This window comes from Anser cygnoides, chromosome 15, assembly GCF_040182565.1.
Source record: "Anser cygnoides isolate HZ-2024a breed goose chromosome 15, Taihu_goose_T2T_genome, whole genome shotgun sequence".
Classification (NCBI taxonomy): domain Eukaryota; kingdom Metazoa; phylum Chordata; class Aves; order Anseriformes; family Anatidae; genus Anser; species Anser cygnoides.
Window position 1 is genome coordinate 1,527,447 of NC_089887.1, and position 23,938 is coordinate 1,551,384.

General features: G+C 56.2%; 1 protein-coding gene across 1 annotated transcript in view; it reads left to right on the forward strand.

Annotated features, from left to right (window-relative positions):
• The window catches only part of PKD1 (polycystin 1, transient receptor potential channel interacting), an 88,811-nt gene that overhangs the window by 60,273 nt on the left and 4,600 nt on the right, over positions 1-23,938 (forward strand). Inside the window, exons 17-45 of the mRNA XM_048065985.2 lie at positions 345-488; positions 1,453-1,732; positions 3,074-3,290; positions 4,415-4,565; positions 5,532-5,684; positions 7,915-8,059; positions 8,902-9,504; positions 9,987-10,143; positions 10,883-11,135; positions 11,750-11,945; positions 13,044-13,214; positions 13,320-13,463; positions 13,796-14,006; positions 14,361-14,487; positions 15,293-15,409; positions 15,622-15,671; positions 16,098-16,300; positions 16,539-16,644; positions 17,237-17,355; positions 18,484-18,686; positions 19,006-19,200; positions 19,980-20,119; positions 20,536-20,663; positions 21,038-21,206; positions 21,538-21,663; positions 21,837-22,011; positions 22,419-22,706; positions 23,082-23,216; positions 23,439-23,753. Coding sequence (XP_047921942.2) covers positions 345-488; positions 1,453-1,732; positions 3,074-3,290; positions 4,415-4,565; positions 5,532-5,684; positions 7,915-8,059; positions 8,902-9,504; positions 9,987-10,143; positions 10,883-11,135; positions 11,750-11,945; positions 13,044-13,214; positions 13,320-13,463; positions 13,796-14,006; positions 14,361-14,487; positions 15,293-15,409; positions 15,622-15,671; positions 16,098-16,300; positions 16,539-16,644; positions 17,237-17,355; positions 18,484-18,686; positions 19,006-19,200; positions 19,980-20,119; positions 20,536-20,663; positions 21,038-21,206; positions 21,538-21,663; positions 21,837-22,011; positions 22,419-22,706; positions 23,082-23,216; positions 23,439-23,753 — 5,421 coding nt within the window. The remainder of the gene's footprint in view (positions 1-344; positions 489-1,452; positions 1,733-3,073; positions 3,291-4,414; positions 4,566-5,531; positions 5,685-7,914; positions 8,060-8,901; positions 9,505-9,986; positions 10,144-10,882; positions 11,136-11,749; positions 11,946-13,043; positions 13,215-13,319; positions 13,464-13,795; positions 14,007-14,360; positions 14,488-15,292; positions 15,410-15,621; positions 15,672-16,097; positions 16,301-16,538; positions 16,645-17,236; positions 17,356-18,483; positions 18,687-19,005; positions 19,201-19,979; positions 20,120-20,535; positions 20,664-21,037; positions 21,207-21,537; positions 21,664-21,836; positions 22,012-22,418; positions 22,707-23,081; positions 23,217-23,438; positions 23,754-23,938) is intronic.

Below are 23,938 nucleotides of genomic sequence, written 5' to 3' on the forward strand. Positions count from 1 at the left end.
AATAAGGGGTACAAGAGGGGCATTTTGAAAATGATTTGTGTTGAAAAATGCAAATAAAATAAACCCAGAATTTCCTTGATTGGCCCAGCTTGGCTTTGGGTGTCTCTTGAAAACTGGTGGCAGAACAACTCACCTCGCCCAGCATAAGAAAACTGAGGTAGCTTAGGTCTGACCTGAGATCCTTCGGAAATCCCTCTCTGCTGTTCCCTTAGCACAGAGTGGGCTGGTGCAGAGCAACTCCTGCTCGGAGAACCAGGTGCTGGGATGGCTGCTCACTGGTTAGATGCCTGTATTCTTGTCCCCCAGCCTCTCAGATCTCCTGACGGAGCCTCTTGTTTTCCCAGGTGTTCATCAAGAGGGGAGGAGTCCCTATCGTGTCCCTGGAGTGCGTTTCCTGCAAGGCTCAGTCTGTCTACGAAGTCAGCAAGAGCTCCTACGTGTACCTGGAGGGGACCTGCCAGAACTGTCACAATGACTCCAAGCTCGGGGTAAAGCCATCAGCAGTGCTGGTCGTTGCTCCACACTTGGTAGACTGCAGGGAGAACGGGGGAGTCAGAGAGGACAGGGTGGAAAGACTGAGTCCCCTGGCAAGCTGTCAGAGCTTCGCCTTGCCCAAGGTTGTGCCAGCTGCATCCTGATGGAGATAGCTGCTCTGGTGGGCCTGCAGGCTGCGGGACACGTGCCCTGTTAGTCCTCCAGCAGTGTCTACCCAAGGGGAGGCCTTGCTGCGTCGTTTTCAAGCCAAGCGTATGAGTGACCAGACCTTTCTATGCAAAGGCCACGTTTTTCCTGTAACAGATCGGTAAAATGCTTTTATCTCCCTGCTGGTTGGCATTTCACTCGCTGTTCTGGTGGTTCAAGCAGAGGTTGCTCAGTCCCTCATGCTCTCCTTTAATTACAGCTTCCACTACGCAGCGTCTCTGCAACCTGTTGAATGAAACAGGTCTTAGAAGTGGAAGTCCCTCTGTGAGAGCTAATCTGTATTTCTCCCAGCAAGGCAAGCGTGTACTTGCATGGCATTTTCTGGCCGGCTCTCTCACCAATCCTCTTGTTATCGCAATTGTACATTTGTGCTATTAACAGTAATCATCCAGGACACGTTCAGCTTACAGCATATAAAACATGGTATCCCGTGGAGACTCCACCAGTACTTAATTTATTTCCTGTGTTTTGTATTCTGTATTATGAAATATTCTGTCGGAGGATGATGTAAGCCCAGAGACTAAAGTAGATCTCACAGTGGAAATATTCCCACCAGACATTTTGGAAAGGTTCCAGTTCTTGTTGCTGTAGCACACGAGACTAAAGCTGAATTATCAACTGCAAATTTGGCAGACGCTCCCACTAGAAATCTGTTACTTTTTATAAGAGACTCAATCTGAAAACGTTTCAGGGGCATAACTTCAGATTTAAACAAAACCTCTCCTGTCTTTCCCCTCTTCATCTCTGTAGAGATGGGCAGCGCACAGCTTTAAAAACAAGTCCCTCATACTGGACAAAAGAACTACATCCACTGGCGATACAGGAATGAACCTGGTCTTGAGGCAAGGGGCGCTGAAGGACGGGGAGGGATATACTTTCACCCTCCACATCACAGACCTCACGACAGGGGAGGAAGGCTTTGCCTCTATCGACCTGCTGCCCAACCAGCCACCCGTCGGAGGGTCCTGCAGGCTGTTTCCCAAAGGACCGCTCAGGGCACTGATGGCAAAGGTGCACTTTGAGTGTACAGGTGAGTGTGCTGGGCACTTGCCAGCCCTCTCTGTTCTTTGTAGGCAAATGCTTCTCCTGCTCAGTAAGTTACCAGCTGCCCTTATTCTCACTGAAGTTTTCTTTTCCCTGAACTCCAGCCCCAGGACACTGTTGGTCAGGCCTGAGTTCAGAAGCGGACCTTTCCATTTCTGTTCCCTAGAGCTTGGACCATGAGCAGTTTTGTGTGATCAAATCAAGGAGCTCTCTAAAATTCATGGCAGGCACTTTTTTTATATATATTTGTCCATGTATTTGAATGGCAGTATCCAGGGCAGGACAGTACTCATGGAAGAAACTGGCGTTTGGGGGCAGGAAAAAGAACATAGATGCTCAAAACTGAGTCACACAGACGTGGGAAGAGCAGAGACAAAGCACTGGGGCCTTCTCTTCCATGTGGGCTGGATGTTCCCATCAGCAGTTACCTTCTCAACCAGCTGCAGAGACAGCAACAAAGAGACCAGCTTTGGAAAAGCGGCCTGGCTGACAGCCTATAGCCTTGGGCCAACGAATAAGTGCCTCTGAAAACCTTATTTCCCCAAATGATTAGTGTTAGAGATTAATGTGTTCTGTGCACAAATGCTGGGAAGCCACGCCGCAGAGGAAATGACGAGCCCTGCTGGTTCTGGGGAGGCTGGTCACCAAAGCGCAGCTTAAGCTGGAGGAGAAACAGAAGTGTGTTCAGCGTGCTGTGCCTGTAACTTTGGTACGGGCTACCCAGAGTAATTATGAAATCAGTACCTCTTTGGAGCAGTGGGAATTTTAGCTCTGGGTGATTGTTTTTAAGCTGAAGGGAATGCTCAGGACACAGCCCTGCTGATCTGTGTCCAGTGCTGCGAGCCCTGGCAGAGCCAGGTCCTCCCAGTCCTTCAGTGGTGCCCACTGGCAAATGCACAGTGAATTTCCCCACTGCCCGGCCCCACAAGATACCCTGTATTTCCCAGGAGCTTCAAGGAAACCTTTGTGCAGGTTCTGTCCTAGACCCAGTTCCTAAAATGCTGGACTGCCTGAGGGCTGCACCAAGCTCTGCCTAATGTAAGATTTTGCAGGATTGGTGCAGAAACTGTGGCCTTGGATGAGTGCTGCTCTATTCTCACTTTTATTTTATTTGGGAGCTCTTCACAAACCTGTTTAAATGTTACAGGGTACAAACACCCACGCAGAAACCCCTAAACAGCAGGAAAAGAGTGTCAAACCTTTGCATTGCAGGCCTGAAAACATCATCTGGCCTGGTGGAAGCTGCCCCGACTGTGGGCTCCAGGGTGGTGGCAGCAGCCCCCCAGTGCCCTCGCCCCCAGTCACCTCTGTTCGGGTTTGTTTGCAGGCTGGCGGGACACGGAAAACGTGGACGACCCGCTGGTGTACATCCTGCTGGCGTCGCGCCGCCGCGCCGGGCACTACCACGAGTTCTGCGTGTACAAGGGCAGCCGTGCCGAGCACAGCGCCTTCCTGCCCCCGGGCTTCCAGGAGAGCGGCTTCGTCGTGTCCGTGTCAGTCCTTGTCCAGGACCAGCTGGGTGCCACCGTGGTGGCCGTTAACCGGTAAGGCTGGGGGGAGGCTGCCGTGGGGCTGCGCGCCGTGCCAGGGTCCGGCCGAGGCTCCCGAGTCTCAGCATCATGCCTTAACCACCGGGTCCCTTTCCTGAAGGGCTCAGCACATCCTGGGTGAAATGGTCACCTCCTGGACGAGGCCGCTGGCAGGAAGGCAAGGGGAGACTCAGCAAGAGTGAGGCGCTGCTGTCACAGACTGCTCCACTCTTTGTGGGTCATCTCCCAAGGGGGAGACTTTTTCCCAGCAGTTGCGGCTCTCCTGACCTCCCTCTTAATTTTCTGCTGATGTTTTGCTTTTAAGGCACGATGTCGCTTTTTCAGAAGGTCTCTGATGCTCTGTGCTCTGCCACCTTCTGTGCATCAAGAGCTCCCGAAGGAGAATTGGCAGCAGCAAGCACTGGTGCTGCGGGAGGCCTGGTGGCCTGCTGCTGCGAGCCAGGGAGGTGCCGCGTAGCTGAGGTGGAGAGTACGAGCATTGGAACAGGGTGAAAGGCATTGCAGCTCGAGTCTCAGCAGGGCCAGCGCCTTAAAATCCCAGTTACCCCTTCTACAAACACCCCTTGGCTTCCAGTGTGCTCCGTGCAGGCAACAAGTGCCCCTGGGTCCTGGGGAAGCCTCCTGAGCTGGTCTCAGTGCCTCCTGACCCAGCTCTGTGCCTGCTCCTCCTCCGGGCCGATTTGCAGCTCTCCGCACTGTCCGTGCGGTCCCGGCCCCCCGGGGGGGAGCACACAGCCCTGCAGTGCCTGGGGAGGACAATCTGTGACCCAGCTGTTCCTCAGGCCCGAGGGAATGGTGCCAAAAGCAGCGCAGCTCCTCCCAGCACTCTGGTCCTGTTTTTAAGCGCTCTTTACTCTCTGTCCCATTAAACCTGGATTTTCTCCTCTGGGCTCAGCGCACCTGTGTGTGTCCGCAGAGCTGGGCCACCGAGGAGGCAGGCTCAGGTCCCCGAAGTTCCTACATACTGGTGCAAACTGGGCACCAGGGCAGGCATTAGCAATGCTCTCACTGTTGTTTAACCAGCTGGTCCCCCCTTATCTTCCTTCCCAGCTTCCCGTTCTGCCCCCAGCCCCGTCTGACAGCATGCACTTCAACCAAACGCCTCTTTTCTTTGGCAGCTCCATGGAAATCGGCTTACCCAGGGGGTTCCCCAGCCTCTCCTACTGGCTCTACAATCAAACTGACACCGTGCTCCAGGGCTTAGTGAAACAGGGGGACCCTCAGCAGGTCATCGAGTACTCCCTGGCCCTCATCACCATCTTAAATGAGGTAAAGCAGCACTCTGCCCAAGAGGGGCCTCCGGAACCCCTTGCGATCGCCAGTAATGTTCTTTGGCCAGGTTTTGTACAGCGATGTAGGGAAATGACTAATGCTACAGTTTTCCATGTAAATCGGCATACGTGCATGGTGGGAGCTGGGCTGGAGTGGTTTTCACGCATCAAAAAGAGAGTAACAGTCTCCAGACACATGATGACCAGAGAAAGCTGAGGGGCTGTAAAATAAAGCAGGGGTCCCAGGGAAGGCAATGGCCAGGGCATCCCCTGTTCAGCTATCATGTTCAGATAGTTTTTCCTCTCAGCTGCTAACCTCAAATCTAACTGCTGAATTTAAAAGCAGAAATCTTGGCCCAAATTCCCCCGTCTGCCCCATGCTTCCCTTGAAGCCACCCCGCTTCATTGCAGCAGGCCTGGAAACTCCCGGTAGCTGCTCAGGTGCTGTCCCGGGTGCGAAGGAGACCTCCTTGTCCTGACTGCTGAGCTGGAAAGCTCTTCTGGCTGCACAAGAGGCTCTTGATCTACAGTGCAGGAGCATCATCCTCCTGGCAGCTTTTGCTTTCACTCCTGTCTAACGTAGGGCCCAGTCCCTCCGTGCGTCTCTGTAGGCAGGGTAGGAGTTTTGGTCTGCAGTCATGCTTTCCTCCCCCAGAAAAGCCTTCTGCATGCCTGGGCACCAGGCGGGGGTGAGGCCCATGAGCACAGGCACTGTGCTGGGCTGGACAGGGGCTGCACACTGGTGTGCTGCCGAGCTGTCATGTGCGAGGCTGGTAAGTGAATCGCTGAGAGCGCACAGGTGGAACTGAGGAAGTTCTGCTGGAAACCCAGCTCATTAGATCGCCGTCTGGGGAGAAGAACAGGCAGGGAGAAGGTGTAGAATGCAGGAGAGGTGCCTTCAGCACAGCTCATCACTCTGAAGCAGCCTGATGTGTTCCCTCACTGCCTGCTTTGATCCCCTCAGTATGAGCGGTCAGAGCTTCTGGAGCCCGAGACTGGGAATGAGTTTGAGCTGCGGACCTGGACTCGCAACAATATCACAGAAACCCTGAACTCGCTGAACGTGAACACGGTGGATGATATCCAGCAGATCTCAGCAGCGCTGGCTCAGTGCACGGTACGTACTTCGTCACCACCTCCTCCCACCTCCTGCCCTTCAGGTGCAGCTTAGGAGCTCTCCAGTTCTTGTTCTGCTTCCCTGCCCCTCTCTGCCCCACACGCACCGCACAAGGACAGGTGTCATTTGTTGATATCGTTAGGGTTTCAGTGGAGATGCCCTAACCATTGTCAGCTCTGCCCCTTGCCACGCCACCGATCTGGCAGGCAGGGGTGAGATGATGCATTCATATGCTGGAAGGCAGCACCTAGGAACTCTGTGCTTCTCCATACCAGCCTTGCTATGGCAGCTTGCTAGCAAGAGGGTTCTTTAACTAGCAGATGAAGACTGTAGGAAAGGCCCCAGCAGGTTAGAGAGACACTGGAATAAGTTGCTGAGGGATGCGCAGCGTCTCCAAGGACAGGCTGGGCTCCACCAGGAGTAACACAAGTAGAGGCAGACCTGCCTTGAGCCAGGGGCCAAAGCCAAGGGCTGATGTTCCTTCCAGCCCTGTACAAGACGAGAAGCACTTCTTTGCTCTGCCGTTGACTGGAAGCGCTGTTTTCCCCGGCCAGCCAGCAGTTTCAGCTCCCTGGTGCTGGGGCTGCTGCCTGTTGGATTGAGGAGTGGTATTATGTGTTTTGTCAGATGGGCAAAGGGAAGAGAGCCCGGTTATATAATGCACTGGGGTTTTGGTGGTCAGCCAGGCTGCTCTGGCATGCCGTTGCTTCCCCGCCCTCCCAAGTCTTTCCTTCTCGGGACGGGAGTCAGGTACCCTGACCTTGGCTGCTCATCGCCCCCCCAGCCAGGTCAGCAACCTTGCTCGCTGGGAACAGGCTCTCACTGAAATCATGGACAGACTGCTGCATCCCACCCACAGAGTCCCTGGTCTGCTGCTCCTTCCTCAGCTTCGGCGTCTGTAAACCTCAAAAATCACTTCTGTCTGTTCATCCTTGTTCAGGGATTTGGGGTTCCGCACACCCCGTTCTGATGCCAAAGTGCTTTGTTTCTGTCTCTCACCCCTGCTCTTGCCTTGTGACTTGATCTCGCTGTGGAAGCTTAAGTCTAAAAATAGAATTTTTGTTCCATGGGAAAAGGTGATGTCCTAGGATTAGTTTGTGCTCTGGATTGGAATAAAAAGCTTATAAAAAGAGTAATATAGAATTTCCCAAATGGTTCAGAGTTCATAGATAGAACTAGATTTTATTCATATAGAATATGAATCACTATCATATTCACTAGATTCTATTCATATAGAATTCACTTTCCTAAAGCAGTGTCAATCAGTGCTGATACTTTTTGATTTTTCCTACAGGGGAGAGGAAAAATCAGAATGAATTTCTCCTGGAGGGGAAAAAAGCATCTCATTCTTCTTAGTAGGTTCTTTCCTCCTGACCTCCTTGATACCTCAGTCTGCCTTGCTGTCATACAGCGTACATCCTAGCTTCTCATAGCTTACAAATACAAGCAAAACCAGGGGAATTCTAGACCTGCAGACGCTGTTTTAATTCTTCACCAAAACATATGGTGAATCACGTCTGAATCCTGTGATGATTAAAAGAAAAAGATGAATAAGAGCTAGGAACTGGCCCGTGGTAACAGCTTCCATGTGTTGCCTCGGTCCCTCCCATCCAGCCCTCGAGAGCGCTGGGAGCTGCGGGCCGTGGCTGGAACATTCTGTTTCTTGGACACGTCTGGGAGCGGAGGGAGGGACATCCGTCATGCCTGAGTGGCAGGATCCCTCCCACAGTTTCCAGGAGTATTTGGACACCGAAGTGGATTCAGTTAGGGCCAGACCTTGCTGCCATTGAAGACAGTTGAGCGTGTGGAGGAATCCTGTGCAGCTCCTCCTGGTTGATTTCTGTAGGAGCAGTGTGTGGCCCCAAGCGGGTGATCCATGAGTTGCAACGCCAGGAGCACGCTTGGTCCTTACGGCCGACTTTCAGGGAATCTGAACATGCTGCCCTTCGTGGTCCTTTCCAACCCTAACACGTCCTCCATCACCTCTTAGCGTGCCTGCCTGCACGCTGGCAGGTGGGAGCATGAGGGGAGGTGGATGGAAGGCTTCTGGAGACACCCACAAAGTCTTGGCACCTCTCAGTGTGGGCAGAGCAGCCCTGGTCTCTGCGGGTACCTCCTTGGGGCTGGAAAGAGTAAGGATAACTTGGAGAATGAAAGCAGTGTTTGAACGAATGTTCTCGGGTCTTTGTAGGACTGAGCCAGCTGAGTCAGGCTGTGTTTCCCTGTGCAGGTGGTGAGCAAGGAGATGGTCTGCAAGTCCTGCCTGACGAGGACCTTGAACAAGCTGGAGACCATGATGACCATTCTGCAGGGGGAAACGACCCAGGGCACCGTGACCCCAACGGGCATCGCCGACAACATTCTCAACATCACGGGTGGGTTCTGTTCGCGCGGGAGTGGGTGGCGTTTGACCACGCTGCTGTGGGCACAGAGCTCCCTGCTCGCGCTGCTGGACAGCAGCAGGCTGAGGGAAGCTCTGCAGGCTTTCAGCTGGACCAGAGGTTTGGCTCGTGCCTTTTTGAGATGTTAGGGGAATCATGTCTAAGATTTGGAGCATGGCACCCCCATTGCTTTATTCGTCCTGCACTTTTCCCAGGGTTATCCTGGCTTTGTCAGCTGTCTCTGTGGATATTTAAATATGACAGCTGTTAGTAAACTCTCCAGTACTTCAGGGAATTGTCATTCTTTTAACGAATGAATAACAGATACGGTTTCCAGATACTCGCCTTCCTGGTTGCAGTCTGAGCAGGGTACCAATCTTCACTGGGGCACCCCTGAATACTGGAAATTCCCACCTGGCTACAAGCAGTGACACCTTCTTTGCACTACTCATACATTTCTGAGTGTTTTTCACTGTATGATGCAAAACCTTGGTAACATGTTTGTTTTATCCGTTCCTTCCCTGTTTCCCAATCTGCTGTTCCTGTCACCTCACAGGGGGAAAATAAAGCCTGTTGTGATTAAGTCCTCATCACCAAACGTTGTAGATGAGTCCAGACATGGCAGGAAGAGTTGACAGCTCTATTTTCAGCTCAGGGCTACTGAACGCTTCCAGCATGGAAGGTCACATGTATGCAGTGCAGAGTTACAGTGAGAAAACAGCAAGGAAAGGCCTGTCTGATTGTTTTGGGAAGGTGTCAGATGTTACCTAGTCGTTAGTAGTTATCTAGACTATTTACCAGTTCCTCTGTTTGCTTTTTCGTTTCTCTCCTGACAGGTGACTTAATCCACCTCGTCAATACGGTTTCACAAGAGTCCAAGCCCCAGGAACTGCTTGCTGATTCCCACAATCTGCTGCTGGCTCCCAAAGCCTACAACCTGTCTTCCAGCCTGATGCGCATCCTCATGAAGTCTCGAGTGCTGAATGAAGAGCCCCTTGAGCTGGTGGGAGGAGAAATTAAGGCCACAGGCAAAAGATCTGATCCCTTTAACTTGCTTTGCTATGAGAACACGCCAAACTGCCAGTTCTCCATCCCCCAGGCTTTCAACACCACCCTTTCCAACTTGACCGATGTTATTCAAGTCATGTTCCAAGTGGACTCCAATCCATTCCCGTTCGGTTACATCAGCAACTACACCGTGTCCACGAAGGTGGCCTCCATGGAGTTCCAGACCCACAACGGAGTGCAGATCCCCATTGGCAGCCTGGACTCGGAGAAAGCCATCACCGTGATGGTGTCAAACAACACGGACGCTGACAATCTCGCTGCTGGCACCGAAGTCATCGAGGCAAGAACGTCTGTGAACCTCATCGTGACCATGGAGAGCAACAATCGAGAAGCAGGGCTGCACTTCAGGCTCACCTACAAAGTCCTGAACGGTAGCTCAGAGCCAGCTCCCCGTGCTTTTTGCTGTTTCTTCCCGTGGGTGGAGAGGGCTGGGTTGGAGGCACAGGACAGCTGTGTCAGGGGATGTGTTTGGGAGCACATCTCGGGACAGCAAGTCCCGTACTGCACTGCTGAGGTTCCAGCTGTCATGGGCATTATCCAACCCCGCTGCAATCCTTGTCTGATTCTGACGCTGAGAAGCCTTTTGCTTTTCCCAGCAAAACGTGGCTTCTGTGAGCCGTGTTAGCACTGGAGGCAGTTTGTCCCGTCTCTGGACCAGGTACACTGGTATCCAGAGCCTCCTGCTCAGGAATCCTCCGAGCTGCAGGCAGAGTGCAGGCAGGAAAAGCATCTCTCCCAGCTCTGCGTTCCTGACGCTCCTCCCTGAGCATCCACTGCTGGCAGCGGCCGTGTGGCTGAGCTCTCCCTGGTGTTTATAAAGTACTTTCTGTTCTTTCTCTCTCTCCCCGTGCAGATCACTACGTCGCGAGCGAGCCTGAGCCGTTCATCATGGCCTATCTCCACCATGAACCGGAGCCCAATGAGTACAACTGCACTGCCTCCAAGAAAATCAGCCTGGAGGCCCTGTCTGGAGATGACCACAAGCTCTACACCTTCTTCACCTCGCCACTGTAAGAGCACCCTCCCTTGTGATCCCTGCCGCTGTCCCGTGGATGTACACGAGGGATTCCCAGAGCTTTGCCATGGCTAATGCCAGGCTGCCGTGGGCTGCTGTGCACGTGGGCTTCGGAGCCAAGCTCTCTTCTTTTTGTCAGAGCAGTCTTCTTGTAACTTCAGTCGCTGACTTGCTGCCTTTCCCAGGAGTGTGTGTGTTCATGCCTCCTGTTATTTATGAGCTGTTCCTAGGCATTATCTGAGAAGAAAGACGGGCAGCTTGGGAATAGGCGGGGCAGGAGTGGAGCCACTGTTGTGTAAGTTGACACAACTTCCATGGCTTTTGGTAACAGCACGCTCAAAGAGGAATTAATCCCCCTAATGAGTGAGTCTGCTCCCAGCCAAGAATTGAAGTTGCTCTGGAAGAGTCGTGGGGGTCAGTGGGACACAGGGAAGGGCGGGCGGGAGAGCTATGTAAGGCTGCCTGCACAGAGAAGAGAGGAGGGCAGGCAATGCAGTGCTCCCAGGTACTGAAATAATGCAAAGAGAGAAGAATTCAAGGGGTCTGTAGAGCCCCAGAACTTCTGCACAGAGGGCTGTGCAGATTATACCGTGTTCACCGGGCCTTTCTTTCTCCTGCTGTGTGCTTACCTGTCCCTGCAGGGGGGTGATTTCCGTGGGCACACATCCGTCACACTGGGGTTTGTGTCTCTTCAGCCCGTGGGTACTAATGTCTTGCTGTCTTGCCCTTTCCAGAACGGATGACACCATCCAGAAGTATTACTTCAACATCACCAACCATTTCAGCTGGTCCCCGGTGGAGGTGACCCTGGGGCTGTACACGTCCCTGTGCCAGTACTTCAGCGAGCAGGAGAGGCGGTGGAAGACAGAAGGCATCGTCCCGCTCGAGGAGACCAGGCCAGACCAGGCTGTGTGCTTAACCCAGCACCTCACCGCCTTCGGGGCCAGCCTCTTTGTGCCCCCAAACTCTGTCCAGTTCATCTTCCCTGTGAGTAGAACAAAGCAGAGGCTGTGCGACGTTGTCACTTCTGAACAACCTGTGGTCACCTGGAGGTCTTGGGCTCCTGCTGGCGTTCACGTTCGGGCTGGGTGGTGGCTGGCAGACCAGCACCCGTACCCGCGTACCTTTGGGAGCTGCAGACAAGCACAGAGGGGCTGTGTCCCCTGGGCATGAGTCCTGGCTGCTGATGCTAAAAGCAGACGTTTGCAGATGGCTTTATTCCCCAGTCTGAATACCTCGCAGTGTGCTCACCTCTTTCATGAGATGCCAAATGCTCCTCCCAGCTGTCAGAGCATTGTTTTATCCCAGAGAGCTTGCACCTGCCAGCTGCTCCCTGGCTCCCGGGAGCAACTGGGGCTCCTTCCAGCTCCGTCGCTGTGCCGTAGGTGGGAGCAGAGAGCTCTCCGCAGCTGCTGCTGTCTGCTCTGCAGGGGCTGCGAGCGAGTGAGCCCTGAGCACGGTGTGAGCAGGGACAGGTCTCTGGTTGCACCTGGTGTTGTGAGTGATGCTTGTAGCCAGCAAGGAGGCAGCACAGCCCCCAGGGAGCAGCGGGGTCCTCCTGAGGAAAGAGAGTGTCTTTCAACATGGCTCTTTTTTTCCAGGCTCCAGGCCCTGGCCTCAACTACATCGTTCTGCTGACGTGCGCCGTCTGCTTTGTGACCTACTCGGTGGCCGCGCTGATTGTGCACAAGCTGGACATGATTGACATCAACCGCGTCGGGGTGATTCCCTTCTGCGGGAAGAACGGGCTGTATAAATACGAGATCCTGGTGAAAACTGGCTGGGGCAGAGGATCAGGTTAGCCCACAGACCCCTCCCGTGCTTGACTTCTAGGGTGACATCTGTGCAGCTCCCTGAGAGCTCCCCTCAGCACATCCTGCACCAAATGTTCCCTGGCAGAGCCCAGAGCCCAGCTGTCATGTGAAGGAGCACCGAGCAGTCAGCTCAGGGCCTCCCCACAGCATTCAGATGTTTTTGTGTGTGTGATGATGGAGCCGGTCAAGAGCCAGGAGAACAGCGTGCTGCCTCACCTCTTGCTGTAGGGTGCACCTGCTGCTAGGGGGAGCCACCCGGTACAGAGATACCTGCAGGAGCAGCTGGGAGGCAGCGGTTGTGCATCGCTGCTGAAGCTCCAGATCCCTGAAAGGATCATCCTTTCCTGTGGAAGCATCCAGGCCTTGTGGGCACTGTAGATTGATCATTTTGCTGTCCACCCCCTCCATCGCTTTGTTCTCCCTGCTGAATCTTTCCTAGCAGCATGAAGGCAGAAAGCTTGGCTTTCTGATCTGGGGCTGGGTTTGTAGCTTGAGCTGCCAGAAATATCATCCCAAGCCTGGAAAACGCAGGGAGCTGGGATGTGGGAGCTCTGAGCAACGGTGGAGGTAGGATGCCACCATGTCACTGCTAGAGGCATGTTCCCATTGATCGTAGTGTAACCACTGGTTTCACTGGGAGCTGCTGTGTTCCGAAGTCACCCCAAGGACCATCCAGGTTGAGCAGGTGGACTGGGGAGCAGCTGGCAACAGGTACCGGAGAGAAGTCAAAGCAAACAAGTCTTCTGACTGTCTGATGGAAAAAACATCCAGAATAAACGTCTCCTCCCAGTAGGGTGTTGGCAAGTCAAGGAATTTCAGATTCAGTCCCCTCCAAAGTGGAAAACCACGAGTATGCCAAGGAGCATGCACCAGGCCAGTCTGAGCAGCTGCCCTGCAGGCTGTGTGTAACACTGTCCCGGGGCGTGGGACAGCTGTTGAGGGCATTTCTTCCTCCCAGGTCCCCAGGTGGCCGCTCTGAAGGGCCAAGGAACCTGGCCCCACGTCCCTGGCAGGAAGGCAGGGCTGGGAACAGCTCCACCTTGGGTGAACTTCCCTAACCAAGCCCCGTTAACCCTGCCAGGTACCACAGCGCACGTGGGGATCGCCCTGTACGGCGTGGACAACAAAAGTGGGCACAGGCACCTGGATGGGGAAAACGCCTTCCACCGCAACAGCCTTGACGTGTTTCAGATCGCCACGGAGCGGAACCTGGGCAGCATCTGGCGCATCCGCATTTGGCACGACAACAAAGGTGGGGCAGGAGCAGGCATGGGGGGCTGAGACTGCCATCGGGCATCGCAGGCTCACACAGGGGATGTCTGGTGCGAAACACATCTCTTTATCCCTTAACCCTTAGGACTCAGCCCCTCGTGGTACCTGCAGCACGTCATCGTGCGGGACCTGCAGAGCAGCAAGAGCTACTTCTTCCTGGTGAACGACTGGCTGTCCGTGGAGAGCGAAGAGAACGACGGCATGGTGGAGAAAGAGGTTTATGCTGCCAGTGAGTGCTCAGCTCCTGGGCGCAGGGCAGGGAGGCTGGGCAGCGTGGCAGCTCCCATTGCACCGAGGAAGGGCTCGTGCAGGAGACTGTGCAGAGAGACCGCAGAGCCTGCGCGCTGCTACTGTCTCACTGATGATTTGCACAGCCAGATGCTTTGCTGGGTCCTTTGTGCTAGAGGACAAGGCATGGCTGGGATCCAGCTTTGCAAAAAGGTCTGCGTAGGTGCAGTGGGGATACTCTTTGAATATCAGCCTGCAAGGGGGGACTGTGCCAGCCCCAGCTGGGTATCCTCTCCTGTGCTGCTGACCCTGAAAGTCTCCCTTTGTGTTCAGGTGAGACGGAGCTGAGGAGCTTCTCCCGGATCTTCATAGCAGAGCTGCAGCGAGGATTCTTCGAGAAGCACGTCTGGCTGTCCATGTGGGACCGCCCGCCTCGCAGCCGCTTCACCCGTGTCCAGAGGGCCACCTGCTGCTCCCTCCTCGTCTTCCTCTTCCTCTGTGCCAATGCCGTGTGGTACGGCATGGTGGGGAACGTACACCTCAGGTGCGCTGTGCTCTGCCCAGTCCCTGACCTCCTCCTCCTGTGCTTCCCCTTAGGTGGGGCAGGACAGACCTTAGGTCTGCTGCAAACAGCTGCCTTGCTTGTGGCCTTGAGCCTGCCCTGCCCCTTGCAAAGAATTTGGGATCAGGACACGGGTCGTGGAGGACCAAGGAGAGCCTGATCAGCTTTTCCCCTTGCCCAGTTTTGCTGTGCCATCTGTTAGCACAGCCTGTGCCCATTTCTTTCCCTGCACGCCTGAAATGCCCAGTTGTGCTCTTCTGTCTTGCTCTCTGCTTGGCTGGCAACCCTGAGTGCGCCTGCTAACACCCATCTCTGATCTCTCTCGGTTCTCTCCAGCAACGGAGCCATTTCCAACCTGGTGCCTGTTAACGTGGACACCATGGCTGTCGGTCTGGTGTCCAGCGTGGTGGTCTACCCTCTCTACTTGGTCATTTTATTTCTCTTCCGGATGGCTCGTGGCAAGGTAATAAGGAGTAGCTGCTGGCTGCCCAAATGGGTGTGCTCGTCTGGTTTGCTCATCTGGGGCTATGTTCTGCCCTTGGTGGTATATCCCTTCTTCAGCTCGTTGTCTCCCTGCTGCCCTTCTGCACTGCCCTGCCTCATGGCCACAGCCTGGAAAGTAGCAGGGCTCTGCCCCCCTGTTGAGCAGGGAGCAGCCCCTGGCTTTATTTAGAGGGACAGATCACTGTCATACACATCTGCTGGGTGATACTGGGTGCTGGCAGTGCCCAGACAGACACCAAAAGGATAGGTTCTAAAAGCTATTTAGGCACGCACTTCATCTTGATTTTGGTAGGTGGTAAGTACCCAAATGCCACCGAAAGGTGTGACCCTCCGCTGCTTTGGTAGGAGCTTGAGAGAAGCTCAGTCGAGCATTCCTAATGAAATACCTGCCCTGGGTACAAATTCAGCTGCCTGAACAGAGCTGTGGTTAGGCAGCTGTGGAAGGATTAGCTGGGGATTTAATGACTAGTTACACACAATTAACAGCCTCATTAAGTACTGCAGCTGGCTGCTCAGTGACTGATGAGCAGCAAATGTGTCTGATATTTCTTTTTCCTATAAGCACTCCCTGCTTCTGCAGGAAATTGTAAACCCCTGCAGCTTCTAGGGAGCTCGTAGGGGGTGCAGCCCAGAGGGTACTGGGCTGTGGGATGGTGCCCAAGGCAGCTGGGAGGCAGGGAAGGACGTGCCTGTTCTCAGCCCCACCGGGCACATTGTCACCTCTGCTCCTCCTCGTTCTGCTCAAGCCTTCCTGTCTCCTGCAGGTCTCCATCAACCACACGCTGACTCACTCCGACCAGCAGTCCCTGGAGATCGACAACTACCTGGACTCCTCGATCCTCGACAGCTCCTTCCCCACCTTCCCTGGGCTGCGGGCAGAGGTAAGCTGCTTCGTGCCTGGAAGCCACGCGGGCTCTGTGGGCTCTCCCCACACAGCTGCATCCACCGCCGTCAGTGCCAGGACTAAGGCACTTGTGCCACTGGACAGCACTGGTGGTGGGGAGAGCCACAGCCTTTTGTCTCTGCATACCTGCTGTTCCGGCCAGGCAGCAGCCAGTGTGACATCCCTGAAGTGCCTCCTCTTCCTCCACAGGCCTTCTCTGAGCAAACCAAAACAGATCTGTTCTTGGAGGATTCCAAAAGGTAAGTGGGCTTCTGGGGACGGAACAAGTAGGATTTCAATTTTGTTTTCTTCTTCTTGTCTCCCACAAATTATGTCTTCCTTATCAGGGCTGCAGGCTAGCACATGTGAAACTTGATGTTTCACAGCTTATGTACTGTTTTGGGTGGGAGAACGGAGGGCCTTCAAAGGCCGGCTGCCCGCAGGCAGTGGAGCTCTGCCGGCCTGTGGTTTACCAGAGCCGGTAACTCCTTGTTGCCAGGGGGTGGGAGGTAGCTTTGTTCTGAGCAGTCACGCAGAGCCCTGCGGATCTCAGCCCAGCCGCGTGCGGGCAGATGGGGCTGTGCTCCCGCAGCTCTTCCCCTGCCAGGCAGGCCTGCATGCTAGCGCCGTGCCTTCCTCGTGCTCCCCATTCTGCTGACCGCACACCGCGCTCTGTTCTCCCTCAGCCTCGTGCGGTGGCCCTCCAGCGAGGCCCTGCTCAGCTGGCCGGACCTCCTCAGCGACCCCTCCATCATGGGCAACACCATCCAGAAGCTGAAGAGAGGCCGGGCCAGCCGCCACCTGGGGCTGGAGGCCCCGCTAGCGGCTGAGGAGGACAGCCTGTCGCTTGGCGTTCACCAGGGGCAGCCGCGATACTTCTCTGCCTCAGGTGGGTGCGAGCAGCGCTGCTCTGTGCCGGGGCTGGAGTGCTGCGGGGAGGTGCGGGAGAAGTGGTCTGGTGCTTGGGAGCTCCAGGGAAGCAGAATAGCAGAGCTTGCCACCAGGCTGGCTTCAATTTGCAAGGCAGAATAAGGGGATCACATCTTTTAATGGGGATTTCAGAACCCTCCCGGGGCGGGGGTCTGCGTGCTGTGCTCCTGCTGATGCCCTGTGCTCTGTTTCCCCAGATGAGGACCTCATACGGCAGATCCTAGCAGACGGAGCTAGTGGCATCTCCCACTCCCAGGACCTGGGGCCGTACATGAGGGCTGAAACGGATCTGATCTCAGGCCTGTAAGTACGGGGGGAGTGGAGTTCCCCCCCACAAGGCAGGCGGAGCTGGTGTCTCCTGTCCTTGCCCTTGCTAGTGTTGTGCCTGCCAGCTCTGCTGCACGCAGCCACAGCGAGCTGAGCTGGGCTTCGTGGCATTGCGAAGCCCCGGGACAGCCTTGTCACGCAGTCACTGTGATGCCTGCAGCCTCCACAGCCTGGGCTTCAGGAGGGCTCTGTGTCCCTTCCAGGAGCCACCTGGAATATCCCCTAAAGCCCTGGCTGGAGAAATGTCTCCAGAGCTTCGTGGGCTGCTGCTGAAGTGCCAGGGAGGCACTTCGGGGAGGGGGTTTGAATCCCCGGTGTGTTACCGTGCCCAGAGCACCCTGCGTTGGGGCGCTAGCACTGCCTGCTCAGGCTGGCAGCTCGCAGCCAGATAGCCAGCACAAAGCAGCAGGGCGAGGGAGGAGAAAGTCTTCCAGCCCTCTGCAAAAGGCAGAACAGTGTCAGTGCACTGGCAGCCTGAGCCTGCTGCCGTACGAAATGCCTCTGCCTGGCCCAGGCTGACACCGCAGCACCCGCACAGCTCACCGACAGCACCCCTTTGCCTCGGCAGCTCCAGCGTGTTCGGGGAGAAGGTGGAGACTGTCATGATGCAGAAGCTGAACGACAAAGGCCAGGGCATGGCAGCCCCTCCCCGGGAAGTGAGCAGGTCGGCCAAGTCGACGTGGACAGGTACCAGGGCTGTGCCCAGCGGCAGCACCGTGGGCCCTCGGGGACGGGCAGGGGCCTTTGGGGACGGTCGGGGGCCTTGGCACACAGCACGGCTGTGAGGAACAGGCAGGTAAGCAGAGCGTTAGGAGAGGCTGCTCCCAGCAGGGGTGCGTTTGCTGTTTCCTGCCAGTTTGGGGGCCTGAATCGAGCAGACCCCAGGACACCATTCATTCTGTCGTATCCCCTGCCATACACCCTGGGGAAGCTCAGCTCGCAGCTTCCCCGGTTCCTCTGCTCCCTGCAGCTCCCTGCAGCCACCAGTTCTTTCATTCATCCAGCACAAGGATGCAGAGCGAGGGTCTCTGTATGTAGCCTGGGGGAAAAAGGAGCCAAATGCCAACAAAAGTTCAAACCAACCAACAAAGCAGAGGAGAAGAGGTGCTTCCTACAGGACCGTGCGACACAGCAGCCAGCCAGCTGGGGCCGCACGAGCGGGATGTCAGGCCTGGGGGGTGGGAAGTGCCAGGCTGCCCTGCACAGGTCCCATGGAGAAGCTAAGCACCAGTTCTGGTAGTGAGCTCTTGGCTTCCTGAGGCACAGCCTCCTTAGGACAGGCTGCAGCAGAGAGAATTGGACACGGCAGTAAATCCTCCTGGATCTGCTAAAATCCCTCCGTTCGTCAGCTTGATGAATGGCCGTAGTATCTTTACGCCGGCACTGGTTCAGATGGGTGGGTGAAAGAAGCTGTGCCCGAGCAAGCCCCAGGGCAGGGTGGCTTGGCAGTCTGAAGCCGCTGTGACAGATCTGTGTGGCTTTTCACAGGTCTTGACCCACAGCACTTCCAGCCAGGCCGGGCATGCCCTGTTTCCTGGGGCTCTAATGGAAAGCAGGGAGCTGATCCCACTGCCAAGGCAGGATCCCATCTCCTGCTGCCCACCCTGCTGCTGCAGGTGGGAGGCTGCTGTGCTGGGCTGGCTGTGGTTCAGGCTGCTGTCCCTGTTCGTGCTTAGTGGGAGATGTCTGGGACAATCCCTCCAAACTCTCCCGGGGCTGGCGGTTCTCTGCTGCGATGAGGGATGTGCTCAGCCCTTCCTGTGCCCGCTGGGGCCCTTTAGCAGTGACGGTTGCTCTCGTTTCTTCTCCCTCCAGTCACAGACCAAACATTCAGGAAGCGCCTGCTGCCCCCCTGGTGCTCCTATCTGGCTCATGGTATCAGTCTCTTCCTCTTTGCCACCTCCACGGGGGTCTCCGTGTGGATTGGGGTAGGCTTTTCCTCCAGCGTCGCCCTCATGTGGCTTATCTCAGGGATATTCAGCTTCCTGGCATCCTTCTTGGTCTGGGAGCCCCTGAAGGTAAGGACAACAAAAGGGAGGACATGAGCACTTATCTGTATGTGTGCACGTATTAGCTGTAATTAACATCTTGTCCAGGTACTAATTAAGTCTTTATCGGACACAGGGGACTGAATTCTGCAGAGGGGGGAGGGTGGGCACGATAGCAGCGTTAGGGGCGGCAGGGCTGGTGGCAATTCGTTTAACAGGCAGTCTGGCTGCTCCACAAAGTGGTGCTGAGCTGTCGTGCCTGTCGCTGAAGGGCAAACAGGAGCTGCTGCCCAGTGGTTCTGGCGGCACAGCTCTGCTCTGCGAGCCCACAACGTGCTGGTGCCCCCAGGTGCTGCTGGAAGCCCTCTATTTCTCACTGGTCGCCAAGCGCTTGCACCCAGAGGAAGACGACACCTTGGTGGAGCACCCGTTTGTTGAGCACGTTTCTGAGAAGATCAGCAAAGTCCGACCCCCGCAGGGATTTGCCCTTTTCCAGGCCAAGGAGGAGGCCAGGAAGGTCAAGCTGCTGCACAGGATGCTGAAGGTAAGGCCCTGATGCCCGGGCTGAGCAGAGGTAGAGCGCTGGCTCCAGCAGCTGAGCTCCGTCCTTGTGTGGGTCCTCCCAGTCCACCTGTGACCTCCTGAGCTAGCAGGTGCAGGTGTCCAGTCCCTGCCTCAGTTTTCCCATCTTTAGAAGTCAGACAGTGACGTTCATCTTCTCTGTGAATATCTGAGGTGTCCGGACAGCAGAACTGTAAGGGGGCGGCCGTGTGTCCTCGATTTGGAGCAGCTGGTGTGTTTGTCTCTGTAACTCGGGTGTCTGAGGCTAGGGCAAGGTGTGCAGCATCAACTTGCACAAAGAAAATTAATTAACAGGGTCTTGTGAAACATAACAAGTCCCCGCCTAGGAGCAGAAGTCTCAGTTTCTTTGTAGATCATTCAGTACTTACCTTCCACGCTGGTGCTGGGAACACACGGCTGCTTTAGAGCATCCAGCTACTGTTAACTGAGTGCCATTCCTTTAAAGAAGGGAAACTCCTGTACCTGCTTTTATAAACCGAGCTGCCAGCTACAGCAGCTGCTGCAGGGAGGTTGTGCAGTGCGTGTCAGTGGTGCTGGGCTGGCCGCTCTGAGGGGAGGAAAAAAAAAGAGCCCGTGGCCTGGGTTTTGTTTTAAACCGCTTCCCACGTGGGAATTACCAGCACGCTCTGGGGCCTGATCCTGCTGCAATCAGTGGAAGGCATTGATTCCTGCAGGATCAGGACTGGGACCTGACCTCATCCTGCTGTTGGGTACAACCTCTTTCTGCTCTGTGCTTGCCAGAACTTCCTCATCTACATGATGTTCTTGCTGGTGATCCTGCTTACCAACTACGGAGATGCCACCCGCAACAGCAGGGCCTTCCTCCTGCAGAGCTCCATCAAGCAGCAGCTGGGCAGCAGCGAATTCCTCCGCATCAAGAGGTAACTGCAGAGAGCCTGGGCTGGGGAGGGCTGAGCGATCCCCTCCTCAGGGTGCTCTGATGGCCAGCCAGCAGGGCGAGGGGGGCAGGTACCTGCCAGTCCCTTCCAGGCCTCCAGGATTTCCCTGGGGGTCAGCATCGAGTGGATTCATTCACCTTTAGGTCTTCCCCATCAAAAAACCGTTCTCACCCACCTGGAGCACAGCTCACAGAGCGGGTGCAGGAACTGCCCTGCCGGCTGGCCGGCCACGTGGAGGAGAGCAGCCCAGTTACCTGCAGCCCAGGTTACCTGCCCAAAACGCAGCTCCTCCCCTCCACGTGGAACCCAGACATTCGGATCACGGCTGAGACCTGCAGACACTGCCCCAGCAGAGCTGCTCCAGGAGCTTTGCCTCTCACAGCCGTTCCCTTTTGCAGGTCGGATCAGTTTTGGGTCTGGATGTCGCAGGTGTTCCTCCCGTACCTCTACAACAACCGCTCGGGTCAGGAGAGCCACAGCACCACGCTGGGGGCGGCCCGGCTGCGCCAGCTCCGGCTGCAGGAAGGTAGGGGGGCAGCAGCCCGGGGCCCCGCTGTCACCTGCTGGGGGGGTGGCACTGCCTGGAGGGTGAAACGGCTGGGTCTGGATGCAGTGGGGTGCTGAGTGGAGCAAGGCAGGGGTTATGGAGGCACTTTGCTCTTTGCAGCATATGTATTAGTTGCTTCTGGTTCTCCTTCCACCAGCGGTGAAATGAACTGGGGGCAGTTATGAGGATGGAGGGGTTTACACTGAAGGGAGAGGTTGATGTGATTTCGGGAGGTGTGGGTGAGGACAGGGGGGTGGAGGGGAGATGCTAAGGGTGAAAGCTCAGCTGTGTGCCCCCGCACTGTGTGGCCACACCGGGGTGCTGTGCGGGTGACGGTGTTGGTCTCCTTCCAGCTGAGTGCCAGCTCACTGCCCACGACTTCCTCCGTGGGCTGGGCACAGCTGCCCAGAAGAACTGCAGCACCTCGCCCAGCTTCTCCACGGCTGACTATGCAGCTGGCTGGGAAAGGGCAGCCGTGAACGTGACAGCCGCGTGGTCCTACTCGCCGCCTGACCTCGCCGGGTAAGGAGCTGCCCAGCCCGCAGCTATCTGTGCCTCTGCTCCACGTGCTGGGGACGTTGGGACTTCTCTGGTGATTGGGTGCCCTGGGTGGTTCCCAGCCCTCGCCTCAGTGAGGTCAGCTGCAGCCCCTGAGCCCAGCAGAGAGTAAATTAACACAAAAATGCCAGGGGCTTTTCCCGAAGGCATCCATGCTGGCCCCTGCATGCTGGCAGTTTGAGTGGTAGCAGGCACTTGGCTCCTGCTTTAGCTACCTGCTCAGTCTGCCCGTAGGAGAGCACACCGGGGCTGTTCTGTCTCCAGCTCTCACCCCGTGGCTCTTCTTCCTCTGCAGGGTCTGGTACTGGGGTTACATCTCCTTCTATGATACCGGTGGTTACATCCAGGAGCTGGGGGCTTCACTAGAGGAAAGCAGGGCTCAGCTGCATTACCTTCAGCAGCACACCTGGATCGACAACATGTAAGTGTGGCAGGGGCGAAGGCAATGCTTTGCTGTCACCAAGATTTTTAAGGGGCACTACTGGGGGTGCCACAGGGGAGAGGGAGAGAACCTACGACCCTACAAAGTGACGGCACCAAAGCCCAGGGTTGGTGTCGCCCCAGGCCCCTGAGCTGCTGTTCTTCCCTCCGCAGGAGCCGGGCAGTCTTCGTGGAGCTGATGCAGTACAACCCCAGCGTGGACCTGCACGCGGCCATCACCCTGCAGCTGGAGTTCCTGGGCGCCGGCCAGGCTGTCGCCGCGCTCACCATCAGCCCCTTCCCGCTGCTGCGGCTCAGCGGCGGCGTCACGCTGCAGCTGCTCATGATGGTCAGTGTGGTGCCTCGCCCTGCGCCCCTCTCCCCTTCGGTCACCCCAGAGGTGCTCGGGGGCCTATCCCCAAGAAAAGCAGCGCTGGTCACCGCAGACTGAAGCTCCCCCGGCTGGGCCAGGGCTGGGTGGAAGCAGAGCCCTCTTCCCTGGGTGCTGCCACCCTGCCACGTGTGCCTTGCATGGGCTTTGGGGAGCTTTGCTGCTAGGGCAAGATGGAGCAGGACAGAGGGAGCAAGGGGAAGGCATGGGAGGACTGAGGAAGTGTGCTCCAGGGGTAGGCTTGCAGGTCTCGGCCTAGTACTTGGGGTTTTTGCTGTCCTGGGGTGCTGCAAGGTCTCCTGGTGCAGCCTGGCAGGCAAGTATTGCCCCCTCCTTCCCTGGTAACCTCTCCCTTCTTCCCCCAGGTCTTCCTCATGGTGTTCGTGGTCTACTTCGTGGTGTCTGAGTCACTTTCCATCAAGAAGGAGGGCAGGGCCTACTTCACCCTGTGGGGCAACTACGGCCAGTGGGTCTTCATCCTCCTCACCACCTGCACCGTGGTGGTGCACCTCAGCCAGGCCACCCTTGCTGACCAGCAGTGGCTCAAGTACCTCAATAACAGGAAGGGCTTCACCAACTTCTACCAGGTGGCCTTTCTCAACACCATCTTCAGCACCTTGGCTGCCTCCCTCCTCTTCCTCCTGACCGTGCAGGTACAGAGAGGGCTGGCTGGCAGGGGTGTGGGCCTTGGGCTTTGGTCAGGGATGTGTTGGTTTTTGTTGGTGTTGTTTATTTTTTTTTTAACATCTGGGGCTGGAATCAGACCAAGGGATGTCTGTACCTCCACGTTAATGACCGGACAGCCCCATGTCCTGAGCCCGTGGGCTCTGGTTTAGCAGACGTGCAGGCTGTGCCTGCTTTCCCATTACAAGTTCGTGTGCGCGGTCCAAGAGCAGGCAGCGCTGTAATGCCTCTTCTCAGGGCAGGGAGAGCAAGGGAGCGGCTCTGCGGTGCTGGGCAGGTCTCGCAGCACCCTCTGCATGTGTTGTGACACCGTGTTGTGACACCGTTCTCTCCCTCGGTCCTAGGCAGCCCAGCAGCTGCGCTTTGTCAGGCAGTGGTCTGTGTTCGGGAAGACCTTTCAGAAGTCCATGAAGGAGCTGACGGCTGCAGGGCTGGCCTTCGTGGTGCTCCTTCTGGCGTATGCACAGCTTGGCTTCCTGGTGAGTACCCGCTCCCCTTGACTTGCCTGGCGGGGGGCTGGCTGCAAGCAAGGACTGCCCAGGGTTGTGTGACCCCCCCCTGTCCCTCCTCGTGCCGCAGCTGCCAGCAGAGCCCCACAGCTCCGCAGGGCAAAGACTTTGTAAGATGGGGTAGTCAGTGCTGGGGGACACTGTGCCACCAAGTGATCCCTTCTTGTTGTATCTCTGCTGTCCCCTTTGCAGCTTTTCTCCTCCTCCTCGGAGTCCTTCCGCAGCGTTGGCAGCAGCCTCCTGCTGCTCTTCACCATGGTGCGGGGCAGCACAAACCTCCGCCCCGGCCCGCCCGAGTCCTCCGGCCTCTACTACCTGTTCTGCACCAGCTATATCATCCTGGAGGTGTGGATCGTGCTGAGGCTCTTCACCGTGGTGCTTGTCTACAGCTACCGGGAGATGCACTTTGAGCTGTACCGCCCTGCCTTCGAGCCCCAGGACTACGAGATGGTGGAGCTCTTCGTGCGCAGGCTGAAAATGTGGATGGGCTTCAGCAAAGCCAAGGAGGTGAGTGCAGCCCAGGACAGTTTATGCGGAAGGGCTCTGGCAGCAGGCTTTAAGGTGCAGGCTATTGCAGAGAAACAATGTCCTCTGTCCTCAGCCCCGCTTTGCCTCCAGCTGCTTCCCACCACTGCTCACAGTCAGGTCCCCCCAGCCCCCCTGGTGGGGAGGGATGGAGCAGGGGCAGATCC